Consider the following 27,231-nt stretch of genomic DNA (forward strand, 5'->3'; position numbering starts at 1 on the left):
CTTTGGGAGGCAGAATGAACAAATCAGCAGCAGGTGAAGAATTGGTTTTATTTATTTTCAACGCCGTTCCTCGTGCAGTATAAGTGACTAGACTATTTTATTCTTCGGGTTGGTGCGTTTACAGCGATACCAGATTTATATCGGGTTTTTATGTTTGGCAGCTGTCACACACTAAAAAAAGGTCTTTTTTTTGCAAAGACTAGTTTTTCATCGCCATATTTTGAGAGCTATAATTTTTCCATATTTCGGTTGACAAAAGTTATGTAAGGGCTTGTTTTTTGTGGAACAAGTTGACGTTTTTATTGATACCATTTTTGGGCATGTGACGTTTTTTGATCGCTTTCTATTCAGATTTTTGGGAGGCAGAATAAACAAAAACCAACAATTCAGGAATTGTTTTTTGGTTTATGCCGTTCCGCGTGTGGTAAAATTGATAAGGCAGCTTTATTCTTTGGGTCAGTACGATTACAGCGATACTACATTTATATCTTTTTTTTATGTTTTGGCGCTTTTACAGAAAAAAATTTTTTGGATCGCTTTATTCTGAGAGCTATAACTTTTTAATTTTTCGACTGATGGAGCTGTATGGCGGCTTGTTTTTTGCAGAACAATTTGACGTTTTCAGCAGTACCATTTTTATTTACATTCGTCTTTTTTTTTCATGTTTTATGCCACTTTTTGTTCGGCAGTGTGATGATAAAGCACCATTTTTTGCTTTAACTAGTTAACTAGAGGGGTTGACTAGTGAGACAGTTTTATAGGTCAGGTTGTTCCGGATGCGGCAATACCAAATATGTATACTTTTATTGTTTATTTTTGGGTAATAAGAGAGATGGAGAGAGATGGAGAGAGATGGAGAGAGATGGAGAGAGATGGAGAGAGATGGAGAGAGATGGAGAGAGATTTTTTTTTATATTTTTACAGCTTTTCTTTTACTTTTTTACTATGGGACTTTCACTTTCTGCAGGCTGATCGCAGTTATAATGCATAACAGTGCAGAATCACTTTACCTCATAACTGTCAGTGCTGTAGACACAAGATAGTTTGATCATGAACTGCGCATGATGAAACGAACTTGCTGGTGCCTGGTGACCCAGATGTTTTCATGACGACATCGGGTCACCATGGCAACAATCGGAACACCGTTGTGACGTTGCGGGGTCTCCGATCCAACAGCAGAGGTGCTTCTGCGATCGCAGCATTTAGGGGGTTAAAGTGCTGGGAGCGTTGCGGGCACCAGTCCTGGCACTGAGTGCCTGGCGTCAGCTGTTAGAATCAGTGTGCAGGCGCAATAGCCAAGATGTAATAATATGTACCAGGTCACAGGGACGTATTATTACGCCTCACGTCAGAAAGGGGTTAAAGTGGTTGTCCGGGCTTGCGCTAAAAGTCAGCAATCACTCTGACTGCAGACTGTGAAATCATGAGAGGCTGCAGTACACCTGCTGTCATGAGTCCTCAATATCATCAGTGTGATCACTTATCATACACATACAAATAGCAGACATGTGGTCACATGACCGACCGATCACACTGATGATATTGGGGACTCATGGGCCATTACTACTATACATTTGGGGACACAGGGGACATTATTAAGTGTTAAGTGGGCACTTCAGAAACATTATTGTTAGAGGGTCACTCGGGGTATTGTGAACATCAAAGGTGCATATGGTGGGGTGCGAAATGTGGACACTGTTTTCTAGGGCACTTACACAGGGCAGTAAAATGTTATAGGGGTAGTTTTATTATCTAGAGGCCACAAAGGGGGGATTTTAATTTGTAAGATGCACAGTGTTGGCATTACGTTGGGGCACAGTGGTGGGCATTATTATGTTGAGCAGTAGGTGCAGTAATAGGGACATATACAGCAGCGGCACAGCATTGGAGTATCAGCAGGATATGGAGTTTTTGCAGGTTGAGAATATATGGGAATGGTGCATGAAATGTGAGAAGTCAAATGTGTCATTGGTGTAATTTCTGTAGATGAGTCGTAGCTGAAAAGTCGTCATGTAGGTCTGGGCCAGATGTAAAAAATGGGAAAAGTGAATGACTCCATCAGAAAGAACATCTGCTGCGAGTCACTAACGATAGCTATAATCTCTTATATGTTCTGCAGCACTGGTTTATACCACTATACGGTCACCATATGGCAGTAATATGAGTGTTGGCGTTTGTATAGAAATTTATTTTCAGTAATGGTGTGATCATCTGCTGAGGTTTCCCTTTGCCCACTATTAGGGTCCGCCACTGTAGGTGTAATCAGGGTTAACTGGTTAGGGTAACATTCTGATGTTTCACGCCCCCTAAACTGGATCCCTAGCTACGCCTCTGCAAGTACCCTATGGCTAACTTTTGCGGTATGACCTAAAAATGAGAGAAGACACTGGTTAAAAGTCAGACTAATTGAGTCTGAGTACCGTCAGGTTCACTTGCTCTGTTACGTCCTATTGAGGGGACTATGCCTGATAATGCAACTCCTCTGGTAGAAAGCAGATTGAGTACCCTGAGCGATTTGTCAGGCCAATAAAGTAACTTCATGGTTCAACCCCCTTGGAAGTGCTCAGAATATTGTCTGGTCCGCTACTAAGATCTACCCGTAAGAGAGAACACGACCATAGCCACCCTCACAATAAGTACTGCTGAGAGGACTCAAATAGCTGTTCTGACTCATACGGAAGCATGGTCAGGATACGGTCTGGCTCACCTGAACGCTTCACTCCTCTGAGCGAAATCTGTTTATCTGACCCACTGTGGAAAGTGGTCTCTGCATTGTAAGGTACAACTCACACTCTCTGGATCACCTGCGCTATCTGCTGGGGGTTCAGATTCACTGAGGAGAGTGGTCGAAGCACCTGTACAGTGAGTCCGGAAAGTATTCAGACCCTTTTACATTTTTCACTCTTTGTTTCATTGCAGCCATTTGGCAAATTTTAAAAAGTTCATTTTTTTTCTCATTAAAGTACACTCTTGACCGAAAAAAACCCCATCTCGTCTCTGAGCTTCTTGGGCAGTTCCTTTGGGCTCATGATTCTCATTTGGTCTCAAGGACGATCACAAGGAAATGGACAGCATGTGACTTAAATATGAGTGTCTGAGCAAAGGGTCTGAATACTTATGACCATGTGATATTTCAGTTTTTCTTTTTTAATAAATTTGCAAAAATTTCTACATTTCTGTTTTTGTTCAGTCAAGATGGGGTGCAGAGTGTACTTTAATGAGAAAAAAATGAACTTTTTAGAATTTACCAAATGGCTGCAATGAAACAAAGAGTGAAAAATTTAAAGGGGTCTGAATACTTTCCGGACCCACTGTAATTCTCTAAATGTGCAGTGTGTCAAATAGAGAGAAAACATAGTGGATCTGACTCACCAAGGGAAGCGTTCAGTGTGCTATATGGATCACTTTTTCAATGCTCCACCTTGCCTGCTATGGGAGGTGGTCAAATAGCATCCAGGTTGCAGGTTCACCTGTGCATTACTCATGGCTGTGAGGTCTCTTCTGGAGGTTTTGACTCACTCTAGAAGGTGGTCAGAGTCGCATCTAGATTGCAAGGTCTTCTGCGAGATTTGCCAGACTGTGAGGTCTCAGCTGATGAGTCTGACCCACTCAGGGAGGTAGGCACAGTAGCATTTTAGTTGTAGGATGCTCTACCAGCTTATCACAGCTTTACAGCCCCAGGAGATAGGTCTGACTCATTCCAGAAGGTGGTCAGAGTGCCAAGGACAGAGAGGAAATAGGAAGATAATTCACAACCATAATCAAGGACAATGACACCTTGGCAAACTCAGCCCCTGACTGAGACAGAGCAACAGCACTCTTAAGAGGAGGAAGTGCTACCTACGTTGGTAGCTCCTGAGCGGGCGTCAATCAAGAGGAGTTTAAAATTATTTTACACCCACAAACTACCTCTACCTGAGAGGCTATATCTTCTAACATTGTGAGCGATTTTGGTCTCCACCTATCCTGCATCACATGCTCCTGCCTCTAACCCTTGAGGCCTCGAGGAGTTGCCAGCAGAGTACATCAGCACTGATTAAATCAATGTAAACCTGCACTTACTTAAGGGTAACCAGGGCAGGCTTGTGAACGCAATGTTTACTAGGTTTGGACCTAATAGGAGCAATAGAGTTGCTGAGGCACTGCTAGTGCTGGTCGTCCGGCCAACCCAAAGCCCATCTGGCCCTAGATGATGACTTGGCCTAGTTGCGGGAGGCTAGTGGTGGGGCAGCGTTGTCAAGTAAAGCTGTGAGATGAGGCTTCACTGAGGCTGGGCAATGGAGTTGAGAGAGGTCAGACGGCTGTGTCAGATAAGCTTGACATCTGCCTGCCTTTCAAGGCCAGTCTGAGTATAGGCCACATTGTTGCCTGCAGATAACCTGTCATTAAGATCACCCATAGTCAGCATATTGATGTTGAGCATAGAGTACACAGCTCATCCACATAACATAAGATGGACCAGAACTCCCAAATGCTAGTGATTCAGCAACCTAAGCCTCCTATATCAGCTAGGATTTACAGTGCATGCCACAACACTCAGCTCTGCAGAGAGGCTAATCGGCGACTGTGTAGATGCTGGTGGTGAGGTTTCCTCCTTCCAGTGTTCAAGAGCCATGTAGCTCGAAACGCGTATGGACAGACTCCTGTTATACACACCACCCTTCTTTATTGCTTTGTTGTCTGAGATGCCCAATTTTTCAGCAATTTTATTTTTAAAGGATTTCCAATAAAGATTTTGTGAATTTTTAATTACTCCGGTGTGTTGAGCTGGTTCCAACTCTAATGTCCTTTAAAGACAACAGGCGTAAGTGTGAGTGCAGATCTATATCGGTGTTGTGAGATTAAAGATGAATGAAGTACAGAGCCAAGGAGACATTGGCAGCGTCCAGAGCACACAAACCCGGTTACAGACTAAGAGAAAATGGAGTTGATTAATCCACAGAAAGAGGAGCTATCGGTGAGCGGGAGGTCTTTGGCCTCTCTGAATGGCTGATGGAAGGGAACTTGTTGGCCACTCTGACTGGCTGGCAGGCAGGCTCAACCCGAAGACCTAGGAGAGAGGAGCAGAGGAGCAAAGGGACAAGGGAGCCCGGAGAAAGAGCACCAATTAGTACCTGGCCAGGACCCAGAAGTCAGATAGCCGCAGAAATGCTGCAACGACCACAGGGGGGCCAGTGCAACACATGGCCACAGTAATGGACCTACTTAATGGTCTTTAAGAGCTTTGGTCCTGTGGCTAGGCGTTGGGAAGTCCGGGCTCAATCTTAGTCTCCATGCAATCACACCAAGCTATGGAGGGCAGGCAGTAGGAATCACAGGCAAAAGGACCCCTGCTTGAGGTACCTGATCGCAAACTTCGTCAAGATACATGGTCCTGCCATAGCAACATGAGAGGATACAGGGTGACAAGTAAAGGCTGTACACTCTGTTGCACCATGGCAGAGTGGCATCATTGCTCTCTGTTACCTAACCAAACAAAAATCCGGCTCATTGGAAAAAAAAAGAAAAAGCTTAGATCCTAACCTAACCAATGCCAAGACAAATCTGAGACTCTGTCCTATGTCTGCCTCTGAATTTCACTAAAGGCCCCCATACAAATTTCGGCAGAGCCCGCTGATATTGACAGTCGGCAGACAGATGGTCGGGAGAGATGTCTATTGCGCATATCCGACTTTGGAATACCAATCGCATTGTTCTCCCTGAGATAAGACGCTGGTTGACATGTCAGCTAGCAGCTTTCTCAGGAATATTGGAGCGCTAGACCAAGCAAGTTTTCCTGTTTATAAGAGAATCAGTTGAGATGGCTGTTGGCTGAACGATTGTCCAAAGAATCATTTGGCCGACAGCCATCTAAAGTGTAAGGCCAGCCTAAGCTAAACTGAATCGCTGTGTGTTGGCAGCCCAGGTGTAGTCTGCTGGGGAGGAGTCAGTTTTTTTTTTTTATAACATGTATTTTGAGTGTCAGCCTCCAGATAGCAGCACATAACCCATGATTCCTGTGTCCCCCAAAGAAGCGACCAAAACATTTTTTTTAAGTGTAAGAGCAGTAAAACATACAAAAACACAATTTTACAAATTGGGTAACACTGTACATGTATCGACTAGTACTATAAAACTATCTTTAGCTATTCCATATATTAATGCAAAAAAATAAAGAAATATAAAACTGCGACATATTTCCTACTTTTTATTCATCCCTACTTATCATAAAAATGAATAAAAAGTGATGAAAAAAAAGTTGCATGTATCCAAAATTGGGACCAATGAAAACTACACCTGCGACCAAAAATTAAACCCTTATATAGCTCAGATAACAGAAAAATGTTTAACTTCTGGCTTTCAGAATACGGTGAAAGCACATCAAATATTTTTTTTAAATAGAGTATTTATTGTGTAAAAGTAGTAAAACTGCATAAATTGGATTATCGCCGTAATTGTGCCGACCCACAGAATAAAGTCAACACTTTACTTGTACAGCAAATGAAAAGGGTAAAATTTAAAATGTCAAAAACAGAGGAATTGTTTTTTGATTTTTTTCCTATGAAAAGATAATATAAGTTAGGTATTCGTTTTTATATACAGTACAGACCAAAAGTTTGGACACACCTTCTCATTTAAAGATTTTTCTGTATTTTCATGACTATGAAAATTGTACATTCACACTGAAGGCATCAAAACTATGAATTAACACTTGTGGAATTATATACTTAACAAAAAAGTGTGAAAAAACTGAAAATATGTCTTATATTCTAGGTTCTTCAAAGTAGATACCTTTTGCTTTGATGACTGCTTTGCACACTCTTGGCATTCTCTTGATGAGCTTCAAGAGGTAGTCACTGGAAATGGTTTTCACTTCACAGGTGTGCCCTGTCAGGTTTAATAAGTGGGATTTCTTGCCTTATAAATGGGGTTGGGACCATCAGTTGTGTTGTGCAGAAGTCCGGTGGATACACAGCTGATAGTCCTACTGAATAGACTGTTAGAATTTGTATTATGGCAAGAAAAAAGCAGCTAAGTAAAGAAAAACGAGTGGCCATCATTACTTTAAGAAATGAAGGTCAGTCAGCCTGAAAAATTGGGAAAACTTTAAAAGTGTCCCCAAGTGCAGTTGCAAAACCATCAAGCGCTACAAAGAAACTGGCTCACATGAGGACCGCCCCAGGAAAGGAAGACCAAGAGTCTCCTCTGCTTCTGAGATAAGTTTTTCTGAGTCACCAGCCTCAGAAATCGCAGGTTAACAGCAGCTCAGATTAGAGACCAGGTCAATGCCACACAGAGTTCTAGAAGCAGACACATCTCTACAACAACTGTTAAGAGGAGACTTTGTGCAGCAGGCCTTCATGGTAAAATAGCTGCTAGGAAACCACTGCTAAGGACAGGCAACAAACAGAAGAGACTTGTTCGGGCTAAAGAACACAAGGAATGGACATTAGACCAGTGGAAATTTGTGCTTTGGTCTGATGAGTCCAAATTTGAGATCTTTGGTTCCAACCACCGTGCCTTTGTGCGACGCAGAAAAGATAAACGGATGGACTCTACATGCCTGGTTCCCACTGTGAAGCATGGAGGAGGAGGTGTGATGGTGTGGGGGTGCTTTGATGGTGACACTGTTGGGGATTTATTTAAAATTGAAGTCATACTGAACCAGCATGGCTACCACAGCATCTTGCAGCGGCATGCTATTCCATCCAGTTTGCGTTTAGTTGGACCATCTTTTGCTTTTCAACTTGACAATGACCCCAAACACACCTCCAGGGTGTGTAAGGGCTATTTGACCAAAAGGGAGAGTGATGGGGTGCTACGCCAGATGACCTGGCCTCCACAGTCACCAGACCTGAACCCAATCGAGATGGTTTGGGGTGAGCTGGACCGCAGAGTGAAGGCAAAAGGGCCAAAAAGTGCTAAGCATCTCTGGGAACTCCTTCAAGATTGTTGGAAGACCATTTCCGGTGACTACCTCTTGAAGCTCATCTAGAGAATGCCAAGAGTGTGCAAAGCAGTCATCAAAGCAAAAGGTGGCTACTTTGAAGAACCTAGAACATAAGACATATTTTCAGTTGTTTCACACTTTTTTGTTAAGTATATAATTCCACATGTGTTAATTCATAGTTTTGATGCCTTCAGTGTGAATGTACAATTTTCATAGTCAAGAAAATACAGAAAAATCTTTAAATGAGAAAGTGTGTCCAAACTTTTGGTCTGTACTGTACCGCTAAATGGTGTCACAGACAAATGCAACTCATCTTGCAAAAATCAATCCCTTGTATACACTACATGGACAGAAAATAATTATAATTTTGGCTCCTGAAATTCGAGGATGGAAAAGAAAAAAAAAACATAAAAAGATACGTGAACACTAAAAAGGAACCTAACATCAGGCTTTACCAGCCACCTAATTGCTCTTTATAATGATGCTTGTATTATCCTTAAACGTTAAATGTGTGGATCTGGACCTGACTGCCTTTTTATTTGGCACGGGTGGTAGCAGACACGGAGAGTACCTGCAGCTGCGCTGCCGGCAATAGCAAATCACAAAGTGGATGCAAAAGTCTATTCTGGGCCCTGAGCATTCTCCATGATTCGGGAAGTACCTGGCTTGAAGAGGCCAAATCTACTAAGGGAAGAGACCTAACAGAGGATCCAATAGTAAAGACTGAGATTCAGCCCGAAACATATTTTTTGGAAATTGTTTATCCAATAACAGCTGGATACCCCTACCTTTTTCTGTAACCGAGGATCACCTGGAGAGGTAAGAGATTTTTTTTTTCAGGGTGAAGCATTGTACGGGTTGGGTGGCAGAAATGGATATGGCATTGCAATTAATTGGGGGGTAGAGAGGACATATAATTGGAATTAGTGGGTAACTGGGAGAAAGCACATGCAATTGTAATAAATTGGGGGAGAGTGGAGAAAAGGCATAAAATTGTAATGAATTTGAGTGATGGAAAGAGGACATGAAATTGTAATACAGTGGCGAGGTGGGGGTGAGAGAGAGGACATGTAATTGTAATGACTTAGTGGTAAAAGGCACAGGATAAAGACCTGTAATAAAATGGGGTATGGAAGTTGGGGGTGAAGACACAGGAGGCAATTTATTAGGAGGGAGGCATAGTTGCTAATTAATTTATACATTTTTATTTGACAGTGGAAAAAAAGACTAAAAGTAGTTAATTGGGTGGGCACAAGGCTGGTTTATCAATTTTCAACTCACTTCATCAACCATTTACAATATACAAACCTTAGGGCAGAGTAGTACAAGGGGTTGTATGATCTTGAGGAGGATAGCTATGACCTCTTTCCAAAAGTCTGCAATAGAAGGGCAGACCATAAACATTCCTTAACTCAACCCTACGTATATACAGTAAAGGATGCACCCTATTAAATTACAATACATAACACTCACAGGGACCTAGTTCATGGGAATAGTGATATGGTGCAAATGCCATGACATTTAATAATTAAATCACTTTTTATTTTAGATTTCTAAAAACATGAACATACAATACAATTATAAAAAATCAAGAGTGCAATGGCATGTGCCTGGGATCAGTCACATAATAAAGGACAATAGAAACGGTAATGATAAAACATACAAATAAGAAGTGGTTACATGCTTACCCGGTGATCTTCCAAAGCCCCAATGGGCGTTTCACCCTGCTACCTCAGGGGGCGTATGTGTTGGGTAGTAGTGAGTTAAGGGTTAAAATACTGTGAGTTAGCCAATGATAAGAATAGCATGTTTATACTCACAGGAGTTTTTCATCATCATTTAGGTCCCATGTGCGGCGCATCACACGCCGTCTCCCAGGCCGTTGGAATGTCCACTTCCTGTTTTCGGGCTGCAGGACACAAGCCAAGAACAGACACCATGGCAACATGTGCCAGTGTGCCTGCGCATGTGCCAGCTCCCCGCCGTGCTATACTGCAGGAGGAGGAGCCCAGAAGTTTCGGCCATACATGCGCACAGCATGATAAGGGGCGGTGTGTATATAGATCTAATATACACAACCTTTCAAAATTTTGGGGTCACCCAGACAATTTTGTGTTTTCCATGAAAACTCATACTTTTATTTATCAAACGAGTTGCAAAATGAATAGAAAATATAGTCCAGACATTGACAAGGTTAGAAATAATGATTTTTATTTGAAAGAATAATTTTCTCCTTCAAACTTTGCTTTCGTTAAAGAATGCTCCCTTTGCAGCAATTACAGCATTGCAGACCTTTGGCATTCTAGATGTTAATTTGCTGAGGTAATCTTGAGAAATTTCACCCCATGCTTCCTGAAGCCCCTCCCACAAGTTGGATTGGCTTGATGGGCACTTTTTGAGTACCATACGGTCAAGATGCTCCCACAACAGCTCAATGGGGTTGAGATCTGGTGACTGTGCTGGCCACTCCATTACAGATAGAATACCAGCTGCCTGCTTCTTCCCTAAATAGTTCATGCATAATTTGGAGGTGTGCTTTGGGTCATTGTCCAGTTGTAGGATGAAATTGGCTCCAATCAAGCGTTGTTCACAGGGTATGGCATGGGGTTGCAAAATGGAGTGATAACCATCCTTAGTCAAAATCCCATTTACCTTGTACAAATCTCCCACTTTACCAGCACCAAAGCAACCCCAGACCATCACATTACCTCCACTATGCTTGACAGATGGCGCCAGGCACTCTTCCAGCATCTTTTCAGTTGTTCTGCGTCTCACAAATGTTCTTCTGTGTGATCCAAACACCTCAAACTTTGATTCGTCTGTCCATAAAACTTTTTTCCAATCTGCCTCTGTCCAATGTCTGTGTTCTTTTGCCCATATTAATATTTTCCTTTTATTAGCCAGTCTCAGATATGGATTTTTCTTTGCCACTTTGCCCTGAAGGCCAGCATCCCAGAGTCGCCTATTCACTGTAGATGTCGACACTGGCGTTTTGCGTGTACTATTTAATGAAGCAGCCAGTTGAGGAGCTGTGAGGCGTCGATCTCTCAAACTAGAGAATCTAATGTATTTGTCTTGTTGCTCAGTTGTGCAGCGGGGCCTCCCACTTCTCTTTCTACTCTGGTTAGAGCCTGTTTGTGCTCTCCTCTGAAGGGAGTAGTACACACCGTTGTAGGAAATCTTCAGTTTCTTGGCAATCTCTCACATGGAATAGCCTTCATTTCTAAGAACAAGAATAGACTGTCGAGTTTCACATGAAAGTTCTATTTTTCTGGCCATTTTGAAAGTTTCATAGAACAAACAAATGTAATGCTCCAGATTCTCAATTAGCTCAAAGGAAGGTGTAGCATCGGAGTTTCTGCCTCCTGCCTGGCAGAGACTCCGTTCCTCTCACAGCCGCGGTCCTGTTCCGGCGTCTTCCTGTTCCCCTGCTGCTAAGGCGCGCGTAAGTGGTTGCGGGCTTATAATTGTTTTTTGTTTTTAATCTCATATTTTTTACTTTACTTTTTTAACTGGTTTATTTCTTTAGCTTTTTTCTAGATAATTTAATAACTTTTTCGTTCTGCACTGCACTGGACCTTTCTCTTATTTGTCTCAAGTGAACTCTATGACGCTTATACCTCAGATCGCACAGAGGATGGGATGACAAAAATTATCACAAAGGAAAAGAGAAAGAAAAGAACACTGATGGACTAAATACACTATATACTGGATTATCCACTTATCCATCTGCTTATCTCAACTTTTTCCTCTGTATATGATTGGTTGTTGATTTGGACCCCATTACTTATGTACACCTAATGGCAGGTGCCGCTGTCCCCGGATGCGGTGTGCATGCGCCGGCTCTCCTGCAGTTGGGCGCGCTCCCAGCTGTCTTTATGGCGTCCTCGCACGGTCGGGGACTTCCGCATTCTCCTGCGGCGTGCCCGCGCGTGCGCGGAAGGTCTTGACGGCTCAGGGTTGGCGTCTGACGTAGGACTCGGCGGGCGCATGCGCCGTTCTCGCGCCTGTGGGACATCCGCACCCGCCCCCTCTGATCATGCGACCGGTCACGTGACAGTGCACGTGACCGGCGCAAAAGATTTAAAAAGGTCCTTCACTGTAGATACCACTACTGCCCCTTGAGAAAGCGGCCTTAGACGCCGCGAAACGCGCGTCGGGGAACGCCCTGTGACCTCTGCCTGACCAGCCTGCTCCCAGTCTATAATTTTGGTAAGAATACCACCCCTAATATAACTCTTTAAAACTATAGGTATCTTTTTCCCATTATTCAGTGATTAAGGGGTTTGTGGGTATTTTCTTACCATATCAAATTAGATTGCATGTAGCACTTTATATACTGCAGGTCTGGTCACTCTTTGTATTGTGCCACATAGGCACGCCACTGTTTGGCCAGCCTACTGTCAGCCCGCCAGCCATGGTGTGACCATCACCCGCAATAAGCTCTCGGAGCCACAGAGGTACTACACATTTTCCTGTTACTCTGGCTCTAATAATAAGTGATTGATTATTCCCTGTTTAGTAACGGGGGCTACAGGGGTAGTGTCTCAACCCCATGGCTGTTTAGGTATCAATTCTTGCAACTTTGCACATATCGAATGAGTATATAGCACCTTATATTTTGGGCTGTGTTTAGTCTGGCCGTTCATATCATTGTTCACCTTGCACTTTATCCTGATGTTTTGGATTCTCTCTTTTAATGAACTTTGTTTAATAAAATATGTACTATTTTCTAAGCCGTGAAGACTCTGCCTTTCTGTTTATAAAAAATGTTTCCAATGAGTCGGTATAGAGGGGTGTTTGGGGGAAGTGGTTCTCCCCACGTACACCTCAATCTTGATTTTTGGGCTGTGTTTCTAATTAAGGCGCGCACTGAGCACAGCTTCCCGGGCACTGTGCTTAGGGCGCGCGCTCCCTCTTAAAGGGGCCGCACGCGCCGTCCTAGAGTCCCCGGCCAATGGCAGGAGGATTGTCCCTATATTAAGCACCTCCTCCAAAATGGAGGTGCCTGTGCAAGGTTGTTGTTTGTGTGCTAACACTCTTCTCAGCCCTCAAGTGCCTTGCCCGCCAGTCTGTCTAACAGTCCAGCCCGCCAGTCTGTTTACCAGCCGTGCCTGCCTGCCTACCCGGAGCACCGGCCAGTTACCTGCCGTGCTCGCCAGCCAGCCTACCCGGAGCACCTGCCAGTTACCAACCATGCCCGCCTGCCTGCCTACACGGAGCACCTGCCAGTTACCTGCAGTGCCTGCCAGCCAGCCTACCCGGAGCACCTGCCAGATTACCTGCCATGTCCGCCGGCCTGCCTACCCGGAGCACCTGCCAAGTTACCTGCCGTACCCGCCTGCTCGTGTACCCGTAGTACCTGTCTGGATATCTGCCGTACCCGCCCGCTTATCTACCAGGATCACCCGCCAGCCTACCTGCCGTGCTCTTCCGCTGTACCGGTCAGCTCCTGTCATCTGACCCGTGGGAGTCACCTGCTCTAAGACAAGGTCGGTCACAGAGTGGCACCCGGTTCACCTGCCCGGTCCCTCCTTGGTTCAGGGAGTCGACTAAGCCGCCGTGTGACCTGGGTCGGTCCGCGTAGGCACTTAGTTACGCCCCTCTGGTCCCTCCTTGCATCAAAGCACAGAGGTTCCACCACCCGGATTCGTAACAGAAGGTCAATTTTATAGCTTCTCAAATCAGCCAAACCATTTTCAGCTGGGCTAACATACTTGTGCAAGGGTTTTCTAGGGTCTTCTAAACATCCATTAGCCTTCTTACACAGTTAGCAAACACAATGTACCATTAAAACAACGGAGTGGTGGTTGTTGGAAATGGGCCTCTATACACCTATGTAGATATTGCAATAAAAACAAGACGTTTGCAGCTAGAATAGTCATTTACCACATTAACAATGTATAGAGTGTATTTCTGATTCATTTAATGTTAGCTTCATTGAAAAAAAATGTGCTTTTCTTTCAAAAATAATGAAATTTCTAAATGACCCCAAACTTTTGAACGGTAGTGTATATATATTATATATATGTTGTAAGTAACATACAAGTACTGTTTTAGTGCAACATATTTGAATTGTAATATTCTGTTAGTATTACTATCCAACTATACAATCTATGTACTCTATAACCTTGTGAATTGGTTCACCTACCCGTGTTCCCTTGAGGCACTCTTTCTTTTTTATAATTGTATTGTATTGTCTTGTATTTAGAAATAATCTAAATAAAGGTCATTTTAATAATTAAATGGCATGGCATTGCCAGATCACTATTCCCAAGATCTAGGTCACTGGGAGTGATATGTTATAGGATGGTAAAGTCACGTGAGGTGTATAAAATCTGCCGCTTCCTCCACACCTATGGCAATCTGTAGTGGTAGATCTATCCATGTTGTTTAAGCTAATACGGGTCAGGTAGCAGTAATGGACTATAAACACATTTGAACTAACATTGCGGGGAAGTCAAGGCCTCACTCCAATGCCCATTTGATAGGTAAGATATTATTGTCCTTAACTAACAATCACGATGAGGAGCATTGCCTGCTCAGTAACTGGGCATATAAAAAAATAGATTAACTCCTTGGTCACAGTTTTTTTTAGAATCCTAATCAGGGGGTATTGGGATAGGAGACAATGCTTAATGTTTGGAAACTGGGTATTCAAGGTTGTAGGTATTCCTTAGTTGAAGATAACTAAAGAAAGACTGCCTGCTGTGGTTGACATTGCATAAAAGAAAAAAGAATACCCTTATATAACTGTGTCAATGTCTTGAGCCTTTGGTCCGATCAAAACTGAAGCTCTCGGGGATATATCAATTCGGAAAGAGCCTTATTATGCCATAAGGGGGGGGCTCAGCTACTGTGTCCCTGAATTGAAAAACCTTTTTGGTGGTTCCAAATGCTTGAATGATAAGTAAATGGGCCTCAAGAAGAGTGAATATAAGTTTGGAGCCTCCAAGACTCCTCATAGTCTTTGAAGATATAAACTGTGTGCAAGGTGTTCAAAGTTAAGCAATAGGTTATCTGATATTAATCTCTTCACCCCCAGGCCATTTTCCATTTTTTCGTTTTTGTTTTTTTCCTCCTCTTCTTCCCAGAGCCATAATTTTTTTAATATTTCCATCGTAAGGGATTGTTTTTATCGTGACGAGTTGTATATTTGAATGGCACCATTGATTTTACCACACAGTGTACTGGAAAATGGGAAAAAATTCCAAGAGCAGTGAAATTGGAAAAAAATGTTCAATTCCACAATTGTTTTTTTTTTATTTATCATGTTCGCTATATGGTAAAACTGACCTGGCAATATGATTCCCCAGGTCAGCATGAGTACACAAATACCAAACGTGTATAGCATATTTTTCATTTAAGTAGTGAAAAAAAATTCCGAACTTTGCATGAAATTTTTTTTGGCTCCATTTTGCGAGGACCGTAGTGTTTCCGTTTTTCAGGATCTGGGGATGTGTGATGGCTTCTTTTTTTGCACCCTGAGCTGACGTTTTTATGGATACAAATTTGGGATAGATATGTTTTGTTCGCCTCTTATCGCAATGTTGCGGTGGACAAAAAAATGTAATTCCGGGGCTTTCAATTTTTTTCTCGTTGCGCTGTTTACCGATTAGATTCATTTATATCATATTGATCGGACATGTAGCGCAGCGATATGAAATGTTTATTTTTTTATTATTGTTTTATTTTCAATGTGGCAAAAGGGGGTGATTTGTGTTTTATTTTTTTCACTTTTTACTTTATTTAATATTCCCTATAGGAAACATGATGCTGTGATCATACGGTCGCCTATGCTATACATAGCAGGGCTTCAGCACTGCTATGTATATCAGAAACCACGAAATATATCAGAAACCACGATCTATGAATGATGGCCACGGGCCGGCGTTCACAGGAGTATCGTAACGACAGGCATGGAGGTCTTCTGCGCAGATCCCCGGCTGTCATGACAATCCATTGGTGTCTCCCAATCACATTACAGGTGAGCCGATGGGCAAGATTGAACTGGTTAAAACCCATGGCTGTGCATGGGGTCCTGATGCTCGCTACATCTGGTCAACTGCAGAGTTTTGTTTGCAAGTTCTAAAGCAAATGGCTTATAAGCATGCACTCCTTGCCTAGAAACCAGTAAAACTCTTAAACAACCGCAAAACTGTAGATATAAAAGTCTTTCAGTTCTTGAGAATAGAGAGAATTTTTAACAATACTGTGAGGACCTGGCCACTTACTAAGTACTTTTCCAGCACTGAGCACCCATTTTCGTTGATCTTATTTTTTTATTTTGTTAGAAATTTGCTTGCTGTGTTTTGTTAGTGATTTGTTTGCTCATCAGTTCAACCTCAGGTATCTATTCCATTCAGTGACCTTATCTCAGGGGCCTTAGGCCATTGTTCTTTCAGCCAGTGGACCACTTATGTAGATGGAAAGAGTGGACACAGTGGAAACTTCACCACAGGAGATCTTACATGCAGTCTCATGTTAAAGTAAATGCTTAAGGGGGAGGGTGTCATCACTTCTGACCTTTGGAGTGGGCTGACCCCAGGGAGGAAAACAGACATGCTTTAGTGAGGAGTTTGTGGAAGGACACCGAAGGGAGAGGATCGATGGCTATGGACGTGGAGCCGAAATATGAATGGCTTATGGATTGTTGGAGATCAGTTACTAGCTAAGCTGGATAAACGTGCTACAGTTGTGGATATGTTTTGTAAAAATAAATATTGCGCTGTTTTTAAATGGACACCTTGTGTTATTCTTTATTTTTAAACTTCTCTTGGAGCTACCACTCCTTGTGTTTATATGCTTTTATCTTACATTCTTTCTTTTTTCTTTGATATCTATTTTGACCCAGATTTGCTATGCCATAATACTGTGACGACATGGACTGCCGGGAGGGCTGTATTTGATATTCGCTCAACAGGGGATATGATATAAGAATTCTTCAATGAATATCACAAACGATCTATAAAGCATTGAGGAGAAGAATCTGACGACAGTCTTAACGTAATAGAAGAGACTTATGGAGATACTTGCGTATATTATTATTATTATATCTTTTGTCTTCTAATATAAATTCTGTTTAATTGATTTCTATTTCTCTGGAGTATCTTTCTGGATTTATATTTTTTTGATATGTCTATCAGCCATTTATCTGTTTTAGGATTTATATATACTGAAGCTGTTTGATTATTGCTCTGATGACCACTATGTGCTTTCTTAATAAAGCTTTGACTATGAATTACATATCTGCAGTTTTCTCTATAGTCTTGTATGGACTTACAATTCTCAAACCACCTCTGGGTGATAGGTAGTTTAAACTAATTACTTTCTCTTATGGTGATATATATGACCTTCTAAAACTACTATCCCTACTGTCTGATTTCTGATCCCCTGCTGGCATGAACACAGCACCTTGCGACACAGTGAACTGGCCACTCCGTGTGTTCGCACTGTGCTGTGTTCTGCATAGCCTACAGCCCTCACGCGCACTCCCCCTTCTGACAAGCTTAGATATCCGGCATCACCTGCTGCTATACGCACATGCTTCCCCTCTGACGGCGTCCTGAGCAGAGCGCGCTGCCGCAGCAACAGAGGAGATTCCCTCTCCTCCCTCTAGCTACGTGCAGCGCGTTCACTCGGTCGCGTCATCGCCGGAGGCGGGGCCTCATGACGCTTAGGCCCCTGATTGGTAGAGTCACGTACATAAGGTGTCCCCTTTCCTAATGACAGCCACGCCTCCTGACGAAGCCATTCCAGGTGAAACGCGCGTCGAGGCTGCTTCACATCCCCAGCATTTCAGTTTGTGCCACTTCTGACCACATTAAACATGACCCAAGGTAATTGAAACTTTACAAATATATAGATCTCTTATCGCAAATGATTCACCTTATAGAGTTGTTACCTTGGTGACATGAGAATTTTTTATAATATCTATCTTGAACTGATTATTTCTCTCTGTCCTTTCATGTCATAGATTTTTGATACATGGACTGATTTGGTCTTTGCTAGGATTTCCTTATTTTGTATTACCTAGCTGGCTATTGATATTTACACCAGATATCTAATTAATGCTGACTAGGGATGTAGTCTCTTTGCTGGATCTTTTCCATCTTATCCTGCTTTATAGTTGTCCTCTCTTTTCAAACTCCTTTCCCCTCTTTTTCATATCTTTCAATCTTATTTATTGTATATGTACAATTTTATAAATATTGTCTAATAAAGTTTATATATTTTATGACACAAAATCCCTCTTTGTCATTTTGGGCTACTGATAAGTGGGCAGAGATTGTAGTTATAATTAGGGATGGTTTTCCCTCACACTTAATCTCCTCTTTCCAAAATGGATCATATGTCGGTTTTTCTAGTTGTGGATATGTTGTTTGGATTTAAACTTTCTTAAAAGGACTGTGGCTGCCGGATAATTGTGCTTCCATCATTTTATCTGTCATCTGGAGGATCGTGGACTGTGACTACAGACTAAACTGGCTGGTGATACGAAATCTGTGGGCCAACCAAAAGTTGGGAGACATTGAGTATCGCCTGGTACAAAGCCAGTGGAACTACTGATCCCAGATAGGGAACTTGAAGACTGAGAACACTGTATTTTGGCCATTTACCTGGAATTGCTTTAGTACCATGGATGTTGTGAGGACCTGGCCACTTACTAAATACTTTTCCAGCACTGAGCACCCATTTTCATCGATGTTATTTTTGTATTTTTTTAGAAATTTGCTTGCTGTGTTTTGTTAGTGATTTATTTGCTCATCAGTTCAATGTCAGGTATCCATTCCATTCAATGACCTTATCTCAGGGGCCTTGGACCATTGTTCTTTCAGCCAAGGGACCCCTTATGTAGATGGAAAGAGTGGACACAGTGGAGCTGTCACCACAGGAGATCTTACATGCAGTCTCATGTTAAAGTAAATGCTTAAGGGGGAGGGTGTCATCATTTCTGACCTTTGGAGGGGGCTGACCCCAGGGAGGAAAACAGACACATGCTTGAGTGGAGAGTTGTGTGGAAGGATTGAAGGAAGAGGATGGAGACCGTGGACTTTGAAGGATGGATGGATAAACATGTTACCATTATGGATTATGTCGTTTGGATTTAATCTTTATTGAAGGACTGCTGCTACTGGATATCTGTGCTTTCATCATTTTATCTGCCGTCTAGAGGATCATGGACTGTGGCTACAGACTATACTGGCTGGAGATACGAAATCTGTGGGCCAACCAAAAGACAGTGAGTATGCCTTATACAAAGCCAGTGAAACTACTGAACCCAGATTGGGAATTTGAGGACTGGGAGAACTATTTTGGCCATTTACCTGGAATTTCTTTATTACCATGGCTGTGATCAATAAAATATTGTTGCCTCGTTAACCTGCCTAGGTGATTACTTACAACCCACAACCTCAGATCTTTACAGATGTGATTAATAAAATCCTGTTGCCTCGTTAACCTGCCTAGGTGATTACTTACAACCCACAACCTCAAATCTCTGCAAATAGTTAAATTGCAATTTTTACCTATTAAACATCCCCTTTAAATCGATTATCTTGTATAACTAACTGATAACTTTGTTCTTTAGATATATATGGTTCGATGTTTATTCTTGCTTCAAGCTTTTCAATCTGCTTTCCTTTGTAAACTTTAAATACTAATTTAGCCTGAAAATATCCTAACAGATGAGGATCTTGGTGTTGGGTGTCTATATTTATGCCATTTCTTTGAATGTATATATTAACCTATGTTTAGGGGACTCACCGCCTTCTGCTACATCAGCAACGTCTTCTCCTCCTCTGGTTGCCATTGTTGATAGATGGAGCAAATTAAAAGGAAAGGATCAATATTCTCCAGGGATCCTGCAATGCATAACTCATTTAAGACACAAAAATAATTGTTGAGGCAATGAATGCAAGCCTAGCATAAATAAATGGCCATAAATGGAATACAGTATATTTAAAGCAAATGCAACATTAATACAAAACAGGTTTCATTTACCTTAAAGTGGATCTGCCACCACATTTCACAATACAAATTGCATATATTATTAAATCGATCATCTCAACCTGATGAGGCTCTCGTACTTACTCCATATCAGAATGTCTGTACAATCATTTTTGTAAATTAAATGTAACCTATTATTAGGTGCCCCAGTGCCCCCAACTGCTACCATTATCAGATAGACTTCTATTCCTGTATTGTAATAAAGACCTTGTTGTTCAAAAACTCTCCTGCTGCTGCTGTGTTCTCACAATGCTTGGTACAAACTGCAGCTGTGAGTCAGATTAGGTGGCTGGAGACTGAATAGATTTGCACTCAGAAACCATTTAATTCTATAAGCTGTTCCAATAGGAATTTTCAAAGATAGTACACCAGCCTCATCAGATCTAAGATCTATTGAATAATTTATCCAGCTTGTATATTGAACCTCTCATGAAATTCTTGATATAAACATTTTAGTAGCTACAAAATGAAGCTCCACTTTCACCTTCTTATGAAAAAAAGTAGAAAACCATACACAAAAATTCTGAAATATCCAATTGATTAAACAATTTGCAATAAAGATATTTTTTTCAAGACCCTATGGTTTTCTACTTCAACTGTTTGATTACTTGACCCTGTAGCACAACAAGGAAAATAAACTGCTGTCTTTACTTCTGATTTAGGTTTTCTTCACATGTCAGTGTCTCCAATACGTGTGGTGACAGTTTCCACACGTACCGGAGACAGTGACACACAGAGACCCATTCAAATCTATGGGTCTGCGCACATGTCAGTGTGTTTCCATTGACCGTGTGTCTGTGAGCTCCACACGCTGACATGTCCGTTTTTTCTGGCTGCATGGTCCGCAAAATGTCTCATGCTGAACACACACGAATGACATCCATGTGTCATCACTGTGACAAGTTCCGGCGCCTGGGAATCAGCGGTTCAGTTAGCGCTGTTCCCAAGCACTGGGTGCTGAACGCTGCCCTCATCATTGTCCCTTGCTAGCGTTGTGACCAGCATGAGCAAGGGACAATGTTGGTAGTAGTAGTCTGCACACACAGTGTTCATGTGTAAAAATAATAATAAAATACGGTAATTAAATCCTTACACTTACCTGTTCGAAGATGTCCCCCGCTGTAATCCTCTGACTGCTGACGCCGGAGAGAATGAGCTGCTCTAGCGAGTGGGTCCTGGAGCTGCACTGAGCTCAGGAGCGGTATCCTGTCACTCAGTGAGCTCAGCAGAGGTCCGCGGCCCGCTCGCTACAGCAGCTCATTCTCCCCGACACTTTGGAGTCAGCGGTCAGAGGATTATAGCGGGGGACATCTCTGGACAAGTGAGTATAAGGATTTTATTATTTTATTCTTATTTTTACACATGGACACAGTGGGAGCAACTCCCAATATTGTCCCTTGCTCGTGCTGATCACAGTGTGAGCATGGGACAAGGATGAGGGCAGCGTTCAGCACCCGGCACTTGGGAATAGTGCTAACTGAACACTGATTCCCAGGCGCAGGTACGTGTGCTCCTGATGCGGCACACAGGCAGCACACGGTTGCCACACACGGGAAACGGATATCTCCGGTAGTGGAAATATCCGGACGTGTGAAAAGCCCTTAGAGCGAGCTAAAGGGAGTCTATTAGCACCAAATAACAGTGCCTGTGCTTGGTTTGAACAATGTGCATTCATGGCATAAAGAGCTGTTCACTGATCACATGTGCCTGATTAACTGTGCACTGATCTGAGTGTTAATCAAGGAAGATGGGAATGGAGACAGATGCAAAACAAGTAGGTGGGAAAGTGCAATAAACTAAGTGGCCACGCCAATGGTGCACAGAACTTGTGCTTGGTTTGAAAAGTCATTTTGCGCTGACAGACTCCTTTCAATCAACATATTCTTTCACGTTTACTGCAGTACAAATTACTGAGCCTATTTATTGTACTAATCCTAACCATAGCATTATTAAACCTATTCTGCACATTATCCGGGCCTTTTTTTAGTATGACTGAAGCAATGCAAATCTAGAAAATATCTCTGTAATACTGCACTGTCTAAACGCACTGAGCTGCAGGGGCTCCATGCCATATTACCACTTATGGTTTATATATTACAGCTATAAAAACAAAGAAAATTGTTCAAGTTCAAACATTTACCTTAAGGGTTCATATTCATCTGCATTTAAAATCAGACGAGTGCAATCCGATAAAAAAATCAGATTGAACTCTGACTAATGTTATTCAATGATTATGTATTCATCTGTGATTTTTTTTCTCAGCTCGAATCGGACGGAGAAAAAAAAATGCCGCATGTTGCGAGTGGCTGTGTATATCGGACGAGACTCGACAATGCAAGTCAATGGGTGAAAGAAAAGGGAGAGATTTGTACAATTAAAGGACTTTTCACTGTTTGTGTCTTTACTAATTTTGACTATGGGGTTAGTAATGGGGGTGTCTGATAGACATATTCTCCATTACTAACCCCTGGCTTGATGTGAAACAGCTGAGGCTCAGCACCATAATTGGTGAATCTAATGGATGCGCCATTTCTGGGGCGGCTGAGGGCTGGTGTTATTAGTCTGGGAGGGGGCCAATATCCATGGTCCGTTCCCAACCTTTTAATATCATCCCACAGCTGTCTGTTTAGCTGTTGCTGGTTATTAAAAAAAATAGGGGGGATCCCAAGTCATTTTGCTTGATGTCCCCTCTTTTTAATAACTAGTAAAGGCTATGCAGACAGCTGTAAGCTGTTATTAACCCCTTCGCGACCTTGTGATTTTCCGTTTTTTGCATTTTCGTTTTTTGCTCCCCTTGTTCCCAGAGCCATTGCGTTTTTATTTTTTGGGCAATATGGCCATGTGAGGGCTTATTTTTTTGCGGGACGAGTTGTACTTTTAAACACTATCACTGGTTTTACCATATTGTGTACTAGAAAACGGGACAAAAATTCCAAGTGCAGTGAAACTGCAAAAAAATGCAATTCCACAGTTTTTTGTTTTTGCTTCTTTCCACGTTCACAGGATGCTAAAACTGACCTGTTATTATTCTCCAGTAGTGTTGAGCCACCCCCGTAGTGTTCGAGTTCGGTTCGGTTCGTCGAACACCCGTGTGTTCGCCGAACTGTTCGTCGAACTGTTCGTCGAACACCGTTAAAACCAATGGCAGGCAAACAAAAACACATAGAAACACATAGAAAACACCTTCAAAGGTGTCCAAAAGCTGACAAACTGCTCAGAAGACACAACTAACACATGGAAAAGTGACAAGTACATATAGTCATGCGAAAAGAAAAGAGGTGGAGGAGTAAAAGGAAGGGGAGACACAGATATAGGCATGTCATGCCCTTCTAAAATCCAAAAAGTGAAAAGCCGAGACGGCCAGTCCGCTCCTGCCCGTGCCACCTCCGTGTCGCCGGGTTTGTGCCAGAGCCGCGGTGAACCCTGACGGCCAGCCCCCCTCTCCCAATACTGGTGCCTGTCCGCTGGTGGGTCGAGAGAGCCCCCCTGTGGTGGAGGCAGCTCTAAGCTTTTTAATTTAAATTGTCCCTCTAATTTGAATGAATACACTTTAAATCCATTTACAAGGATCTATTGGAGGGCAAGTCTCATGCCAGCAGCCGCGTAATTCCAGCTCCAGTAGCGTCCACTAAAGCTGCTGCAGTTAAAAAGCTTTTATAAGGATCGAGCTCGGCTGTCCACCGCAAGGCATCCTACCGCCAGTCCCAGCCCCTATGCCTTGGGGTGCCTCCTGATGCTCTTCACTGAGTATCCCGTGGTCCCGAAGCATTTCCTTTGAAAAAATTAAGTGTCCAAACTACAGGTGGTGTAGCTTGCTTAACAGCCGGGATAATCCGCTGACTAGCAGACACTGCTACTAGGCACAAAGTATTTCCTGGGCTAGATGCAGTTAAAAATTTGTAAGTAGATACTCTCGTTGGATGCTGAGAAAGCATTCCATAGAGTCTCCTGGCACGCCATATATGATTCTCTTAAAAAGCTTGGGGTAGGGGTCTAGGGGACCCTTTTATAGCCAAAATCACGGCCCTGTATCACAATACGTCACCTAGGCTGAAGATAAATGGAACTGTAGCACCGAGGGCTCGGTTGCTACAGACGTATTGCACCTCACCCAGAGGTGTGATATCTCACTCTCAGATAAGGATGGAGTGTGGATCAGGACCCGACACCTGCATGCATTACACCACATTGCCGTGGGGCAGGGCGACCAATATGCCCCTGAGATGGGCACGACAGTCCCTGTCCCTGGCTGGAGTGGGGGGAGGGAACACTGAGGAAGGGGAACCCTGCAGTGCAGGAGCAGGGAGGAAGCAGTTCCTGGGTGCATTGAGAAGGGAGTATAAAAGGTGGGCACCATCTTAGTTCAGTGCAGAGAAGTCTGAGCAGAAGTGGCAGGGAGCAGGGGCTCTGCATGAGCTCTGCTCCGGAGGCGGGCCTAGTAACAGAGGCCCAGGCCTGCAAGAGGGAGAAGGAAGGAAGAGGAGCGGAGAAGGCTCCAGGAACGAGGAATGAAGGGATCCCAGGGGTGCGGACGGGCGAGTCGCCACCGCACGCCCGAATCCACCTGCGTGGAGGGGTCAGGCCAAAGGGGGAGACCGGTCCCCGAACTAGTGGAGGCAGGAAACGACCCTCAGCTAGAAACCGGAGGCTCTGACATTTTATGTGGCGCAGCCCCTTGCTCCACCCGCTAGGAAGGCACCACATAGGGTCAGGGAAACTGGCGCCAAGTTTACCAAGAGGAGGCCCGAGGCAGCCGGACAGAAGTGTTGGTAAGAAAGGCCAGACAAAGGACACACAAAGGGGGTCCTGTGAAGCGCTCCAAAGTTATCTGGGAGTTGTCTGAGCCCCTCACCTGGTGAGCACAGTACGACGTGGGCAGCCGTTACCTGCAGACGTGGTCTGGATAATAAGAACTGTGAGTAAAGGCCCTGAACTGCATCACTGACTCCGTGTCGTTACTGCTGCTGCCCTGCACCATCACCCCCATCCTCCGCATACACTGCCCTGAGGCTATACTCCTCCCGTGGGGAGTTATGCTACGCTCTGCTGCACCCACAACACCAGCCTTAGCGGTCTGCCCTGTAGCGGCGGTTCACTCTGACCGCAATCCACGGGTGGCGTAGTCGGACATTTAAACATCAATACCACATAAATAGTTCCGCCACTGGTTTGACCGCCCTGAGCCACGGAACCGGATCGCCGCCACGAAGACTACAACCACCAGCATCCACCAAAAAGGGTCCGGCTCCGGGTGTCCCAAGGCCCAGGGGGTGCGTCAGAACATTTTCATCACCTTTCACAATCACCAATGGGACAAGGCAGGGATGTCCTCTGTCCCCTCTCTTATACATCCTAGTGACGGAGCACCTGCTCTCATCAATTCGCCATAACCCCAATATTAGGTGGATTGAGGTGGGAGGCACCGAGTACAAGTGCTCTCTATTTGCTGATGATGTCCTAGTATATATCACTCAATCACATATATCCATCCCTGCTGTTATGGCTGAAATAGATCACTTTGTTACATGGTAAAATTTTAAAATCAATGCAGCGAAGTCTGAGGCCCTCGATGTCTCCCTCCCTAAATCCATATAGGATTCCATCCAGTCCAACTTTCCCTTTGCCTGGCCCTCACAGGGTATCAAATACTTAGGAATTCCTATTCATAGAGACCTCTCCCGTCTATGTTATCTTAATTTTGGGCCCTTTATTGAACAATTCCATACAGACCACGGTTGGCAAGTTAGAACTGTAAGATTCACTACGTGAACCACTGGTGTTTTGTTGAAAAGCACATGTACACCGCGTTCCAAATTATTATGCAAAAAGTGTTTAGGAGTGATAAGGGAAGAATTTGTTTGTTTGTCAGTTAAACTCATTGATGGTGATGTGTGTCAGGGCTCTTTATATCACTGTAAGCAATTGCAGACACCTGTGCTAATTAGTTTGGCAGGTGTGTCCAATGAAAGGCAAGACTACTTAAGAAGGCTCTCTCACATTATTAAGCAGCCTACATTTTCTGCCAAAATGGGAAAGAAAAAGGATGTGTCGGCTGCTGAGAAGCAACAAATTGTGGAGTGTTTAGGTCAAGGCATGACTACAATCAACATTGTGCGATGATCAGGATGAAGTGTCTTGGCAATCAAGAAGTATGTAGCTGATTCACAGTACACACGTGTGCGTGCTGATAAGGGCAAATTGAGGACTCTTTCCTACAGGCAATTACGTCAGGTTGAAAGAGCAGCGGCAAAAAAGCCTTGTCATAGCAGCAGACAAGTTTTTGAAGCTGCTTGTGCCTCCAACGTCCCCCGAACAACAAGATGCAGGGTCCTTCAGAGGTTTGCAGCTGTGCATACGCCATCCTGTCGACCTCCTCTATCCACTTCACACAAGCAGAAACGGCTCCAGTGGGCCAAACATTACATGAAGACTGATTTCAAAACCGTTTTGTTCACGGATGAGTGCCGTGCAGCGCTCGATGGTCCAGATGAATGGAGTGGAGGATGGCTGGTTGATGGACACCCCACGCAAACACGGCTACAGCGCCAACAAGGAGGAGGTGGAGTAATGTTTTGGGCTGGAATCATGGGGAGAGAGATTGTCGGCCCCTTTAGGATCCCTGAAGGCGCTAAAGATGAACTCCATAATGTATGTCGATTTTCTCAAACAGCACTTCCTGCCATGGTTCAAGAAGAAGAACCGTGTATTTCACAGCAAGATCATTTTTCTGCATGATAATGCACCATCTCATGCTGCACATAAAACATCTGCATCTCTGGCTGATATGGGCATAAAAGGGGACAAACTTATGGTGTGACCCCCATGCTCCCCTGACCTCTACCCCATTCAGAACCTTTGGAGCATCATTAAAAGGAGTGTCTATGATGGCGGGAGGCAGTTCACATCTAAGCAACAGCTCTGGGAGGGTATTCTGTCCTCATGCAAAACAATTGAAGCAGAAACCATCCAAAACCTGACAAATTCAATGGACGAGAGAGTTCAGAAGCTCCTTTCGAACAAGGGGTCCTATGTGAAAATGTAACATCACCTAGAATAAAGTTTTGAGTTGAAAACTGTTTGATTTCAGTTTCTAACAACCTGCTAATGCTTATAATTTCAAAAATTAAAATGAAAAGGTTGATCGAAAAGTTTGGGGGATCTAAGAGTGTGGCAACCCAGTAGTCATGATTACTTCGAATTCTGACAATATGAGGGTCATGCTGCAGGTAGTGCAGCAAGAAGGCACTTATGTGTCTTGCGCATCTCGGAGCCCCAAAATTATTTTCCGGGCT

The 27,231-nt window shown here is 43.4% G+C and overlaps 1 protein-coding gene across 3 annotated transcripts in view; it reads right to left on the reverse strand.

Moving 5' to 3' along the window:
- Positions 1 to 27,231, reverse strand: part of BAK1 (BCL2 antagonist/killer 1) — a 118,426-nt gene that overhangs the window by 43,264 nt on the left and 47,931 nt on the right. For all 3 annotated transcript variants that reach the window (XM_073670637.1, XM_073670638.1, XM_073670639.1), the window contains one exon: positions 19,697 to 19,794. In XM_073670637.1, coding sequence (XP_073526738.1) covers positions 19,697 to 19,742 — 46 coding nt within the window. In that variant the 5' untranslated portion in view covers positions 19,743 to 19,794. The remainder of the gene's footprint in view (positions 1 to 19,696; positions 19,795 to 27,231) is intronic.

Source organism: Phyllobates terribilis, unplaced genomic scaffold (assembly GCF_046119375.1).
Source record: "Phyllobates terribilis strain yellow unplaced genomic scaffold, ASM4611937v1 Scaffold_2__4_contigs__length_985480577, whole genome shotgun sequence".
NCBI classification, from domain to species: domain Eukaryota; kingdom Metazoa; phylum Chordata; class Amphibia; order Anura; family Dendrobatidae; genus Phyllobates; species Phyllobates terribilis.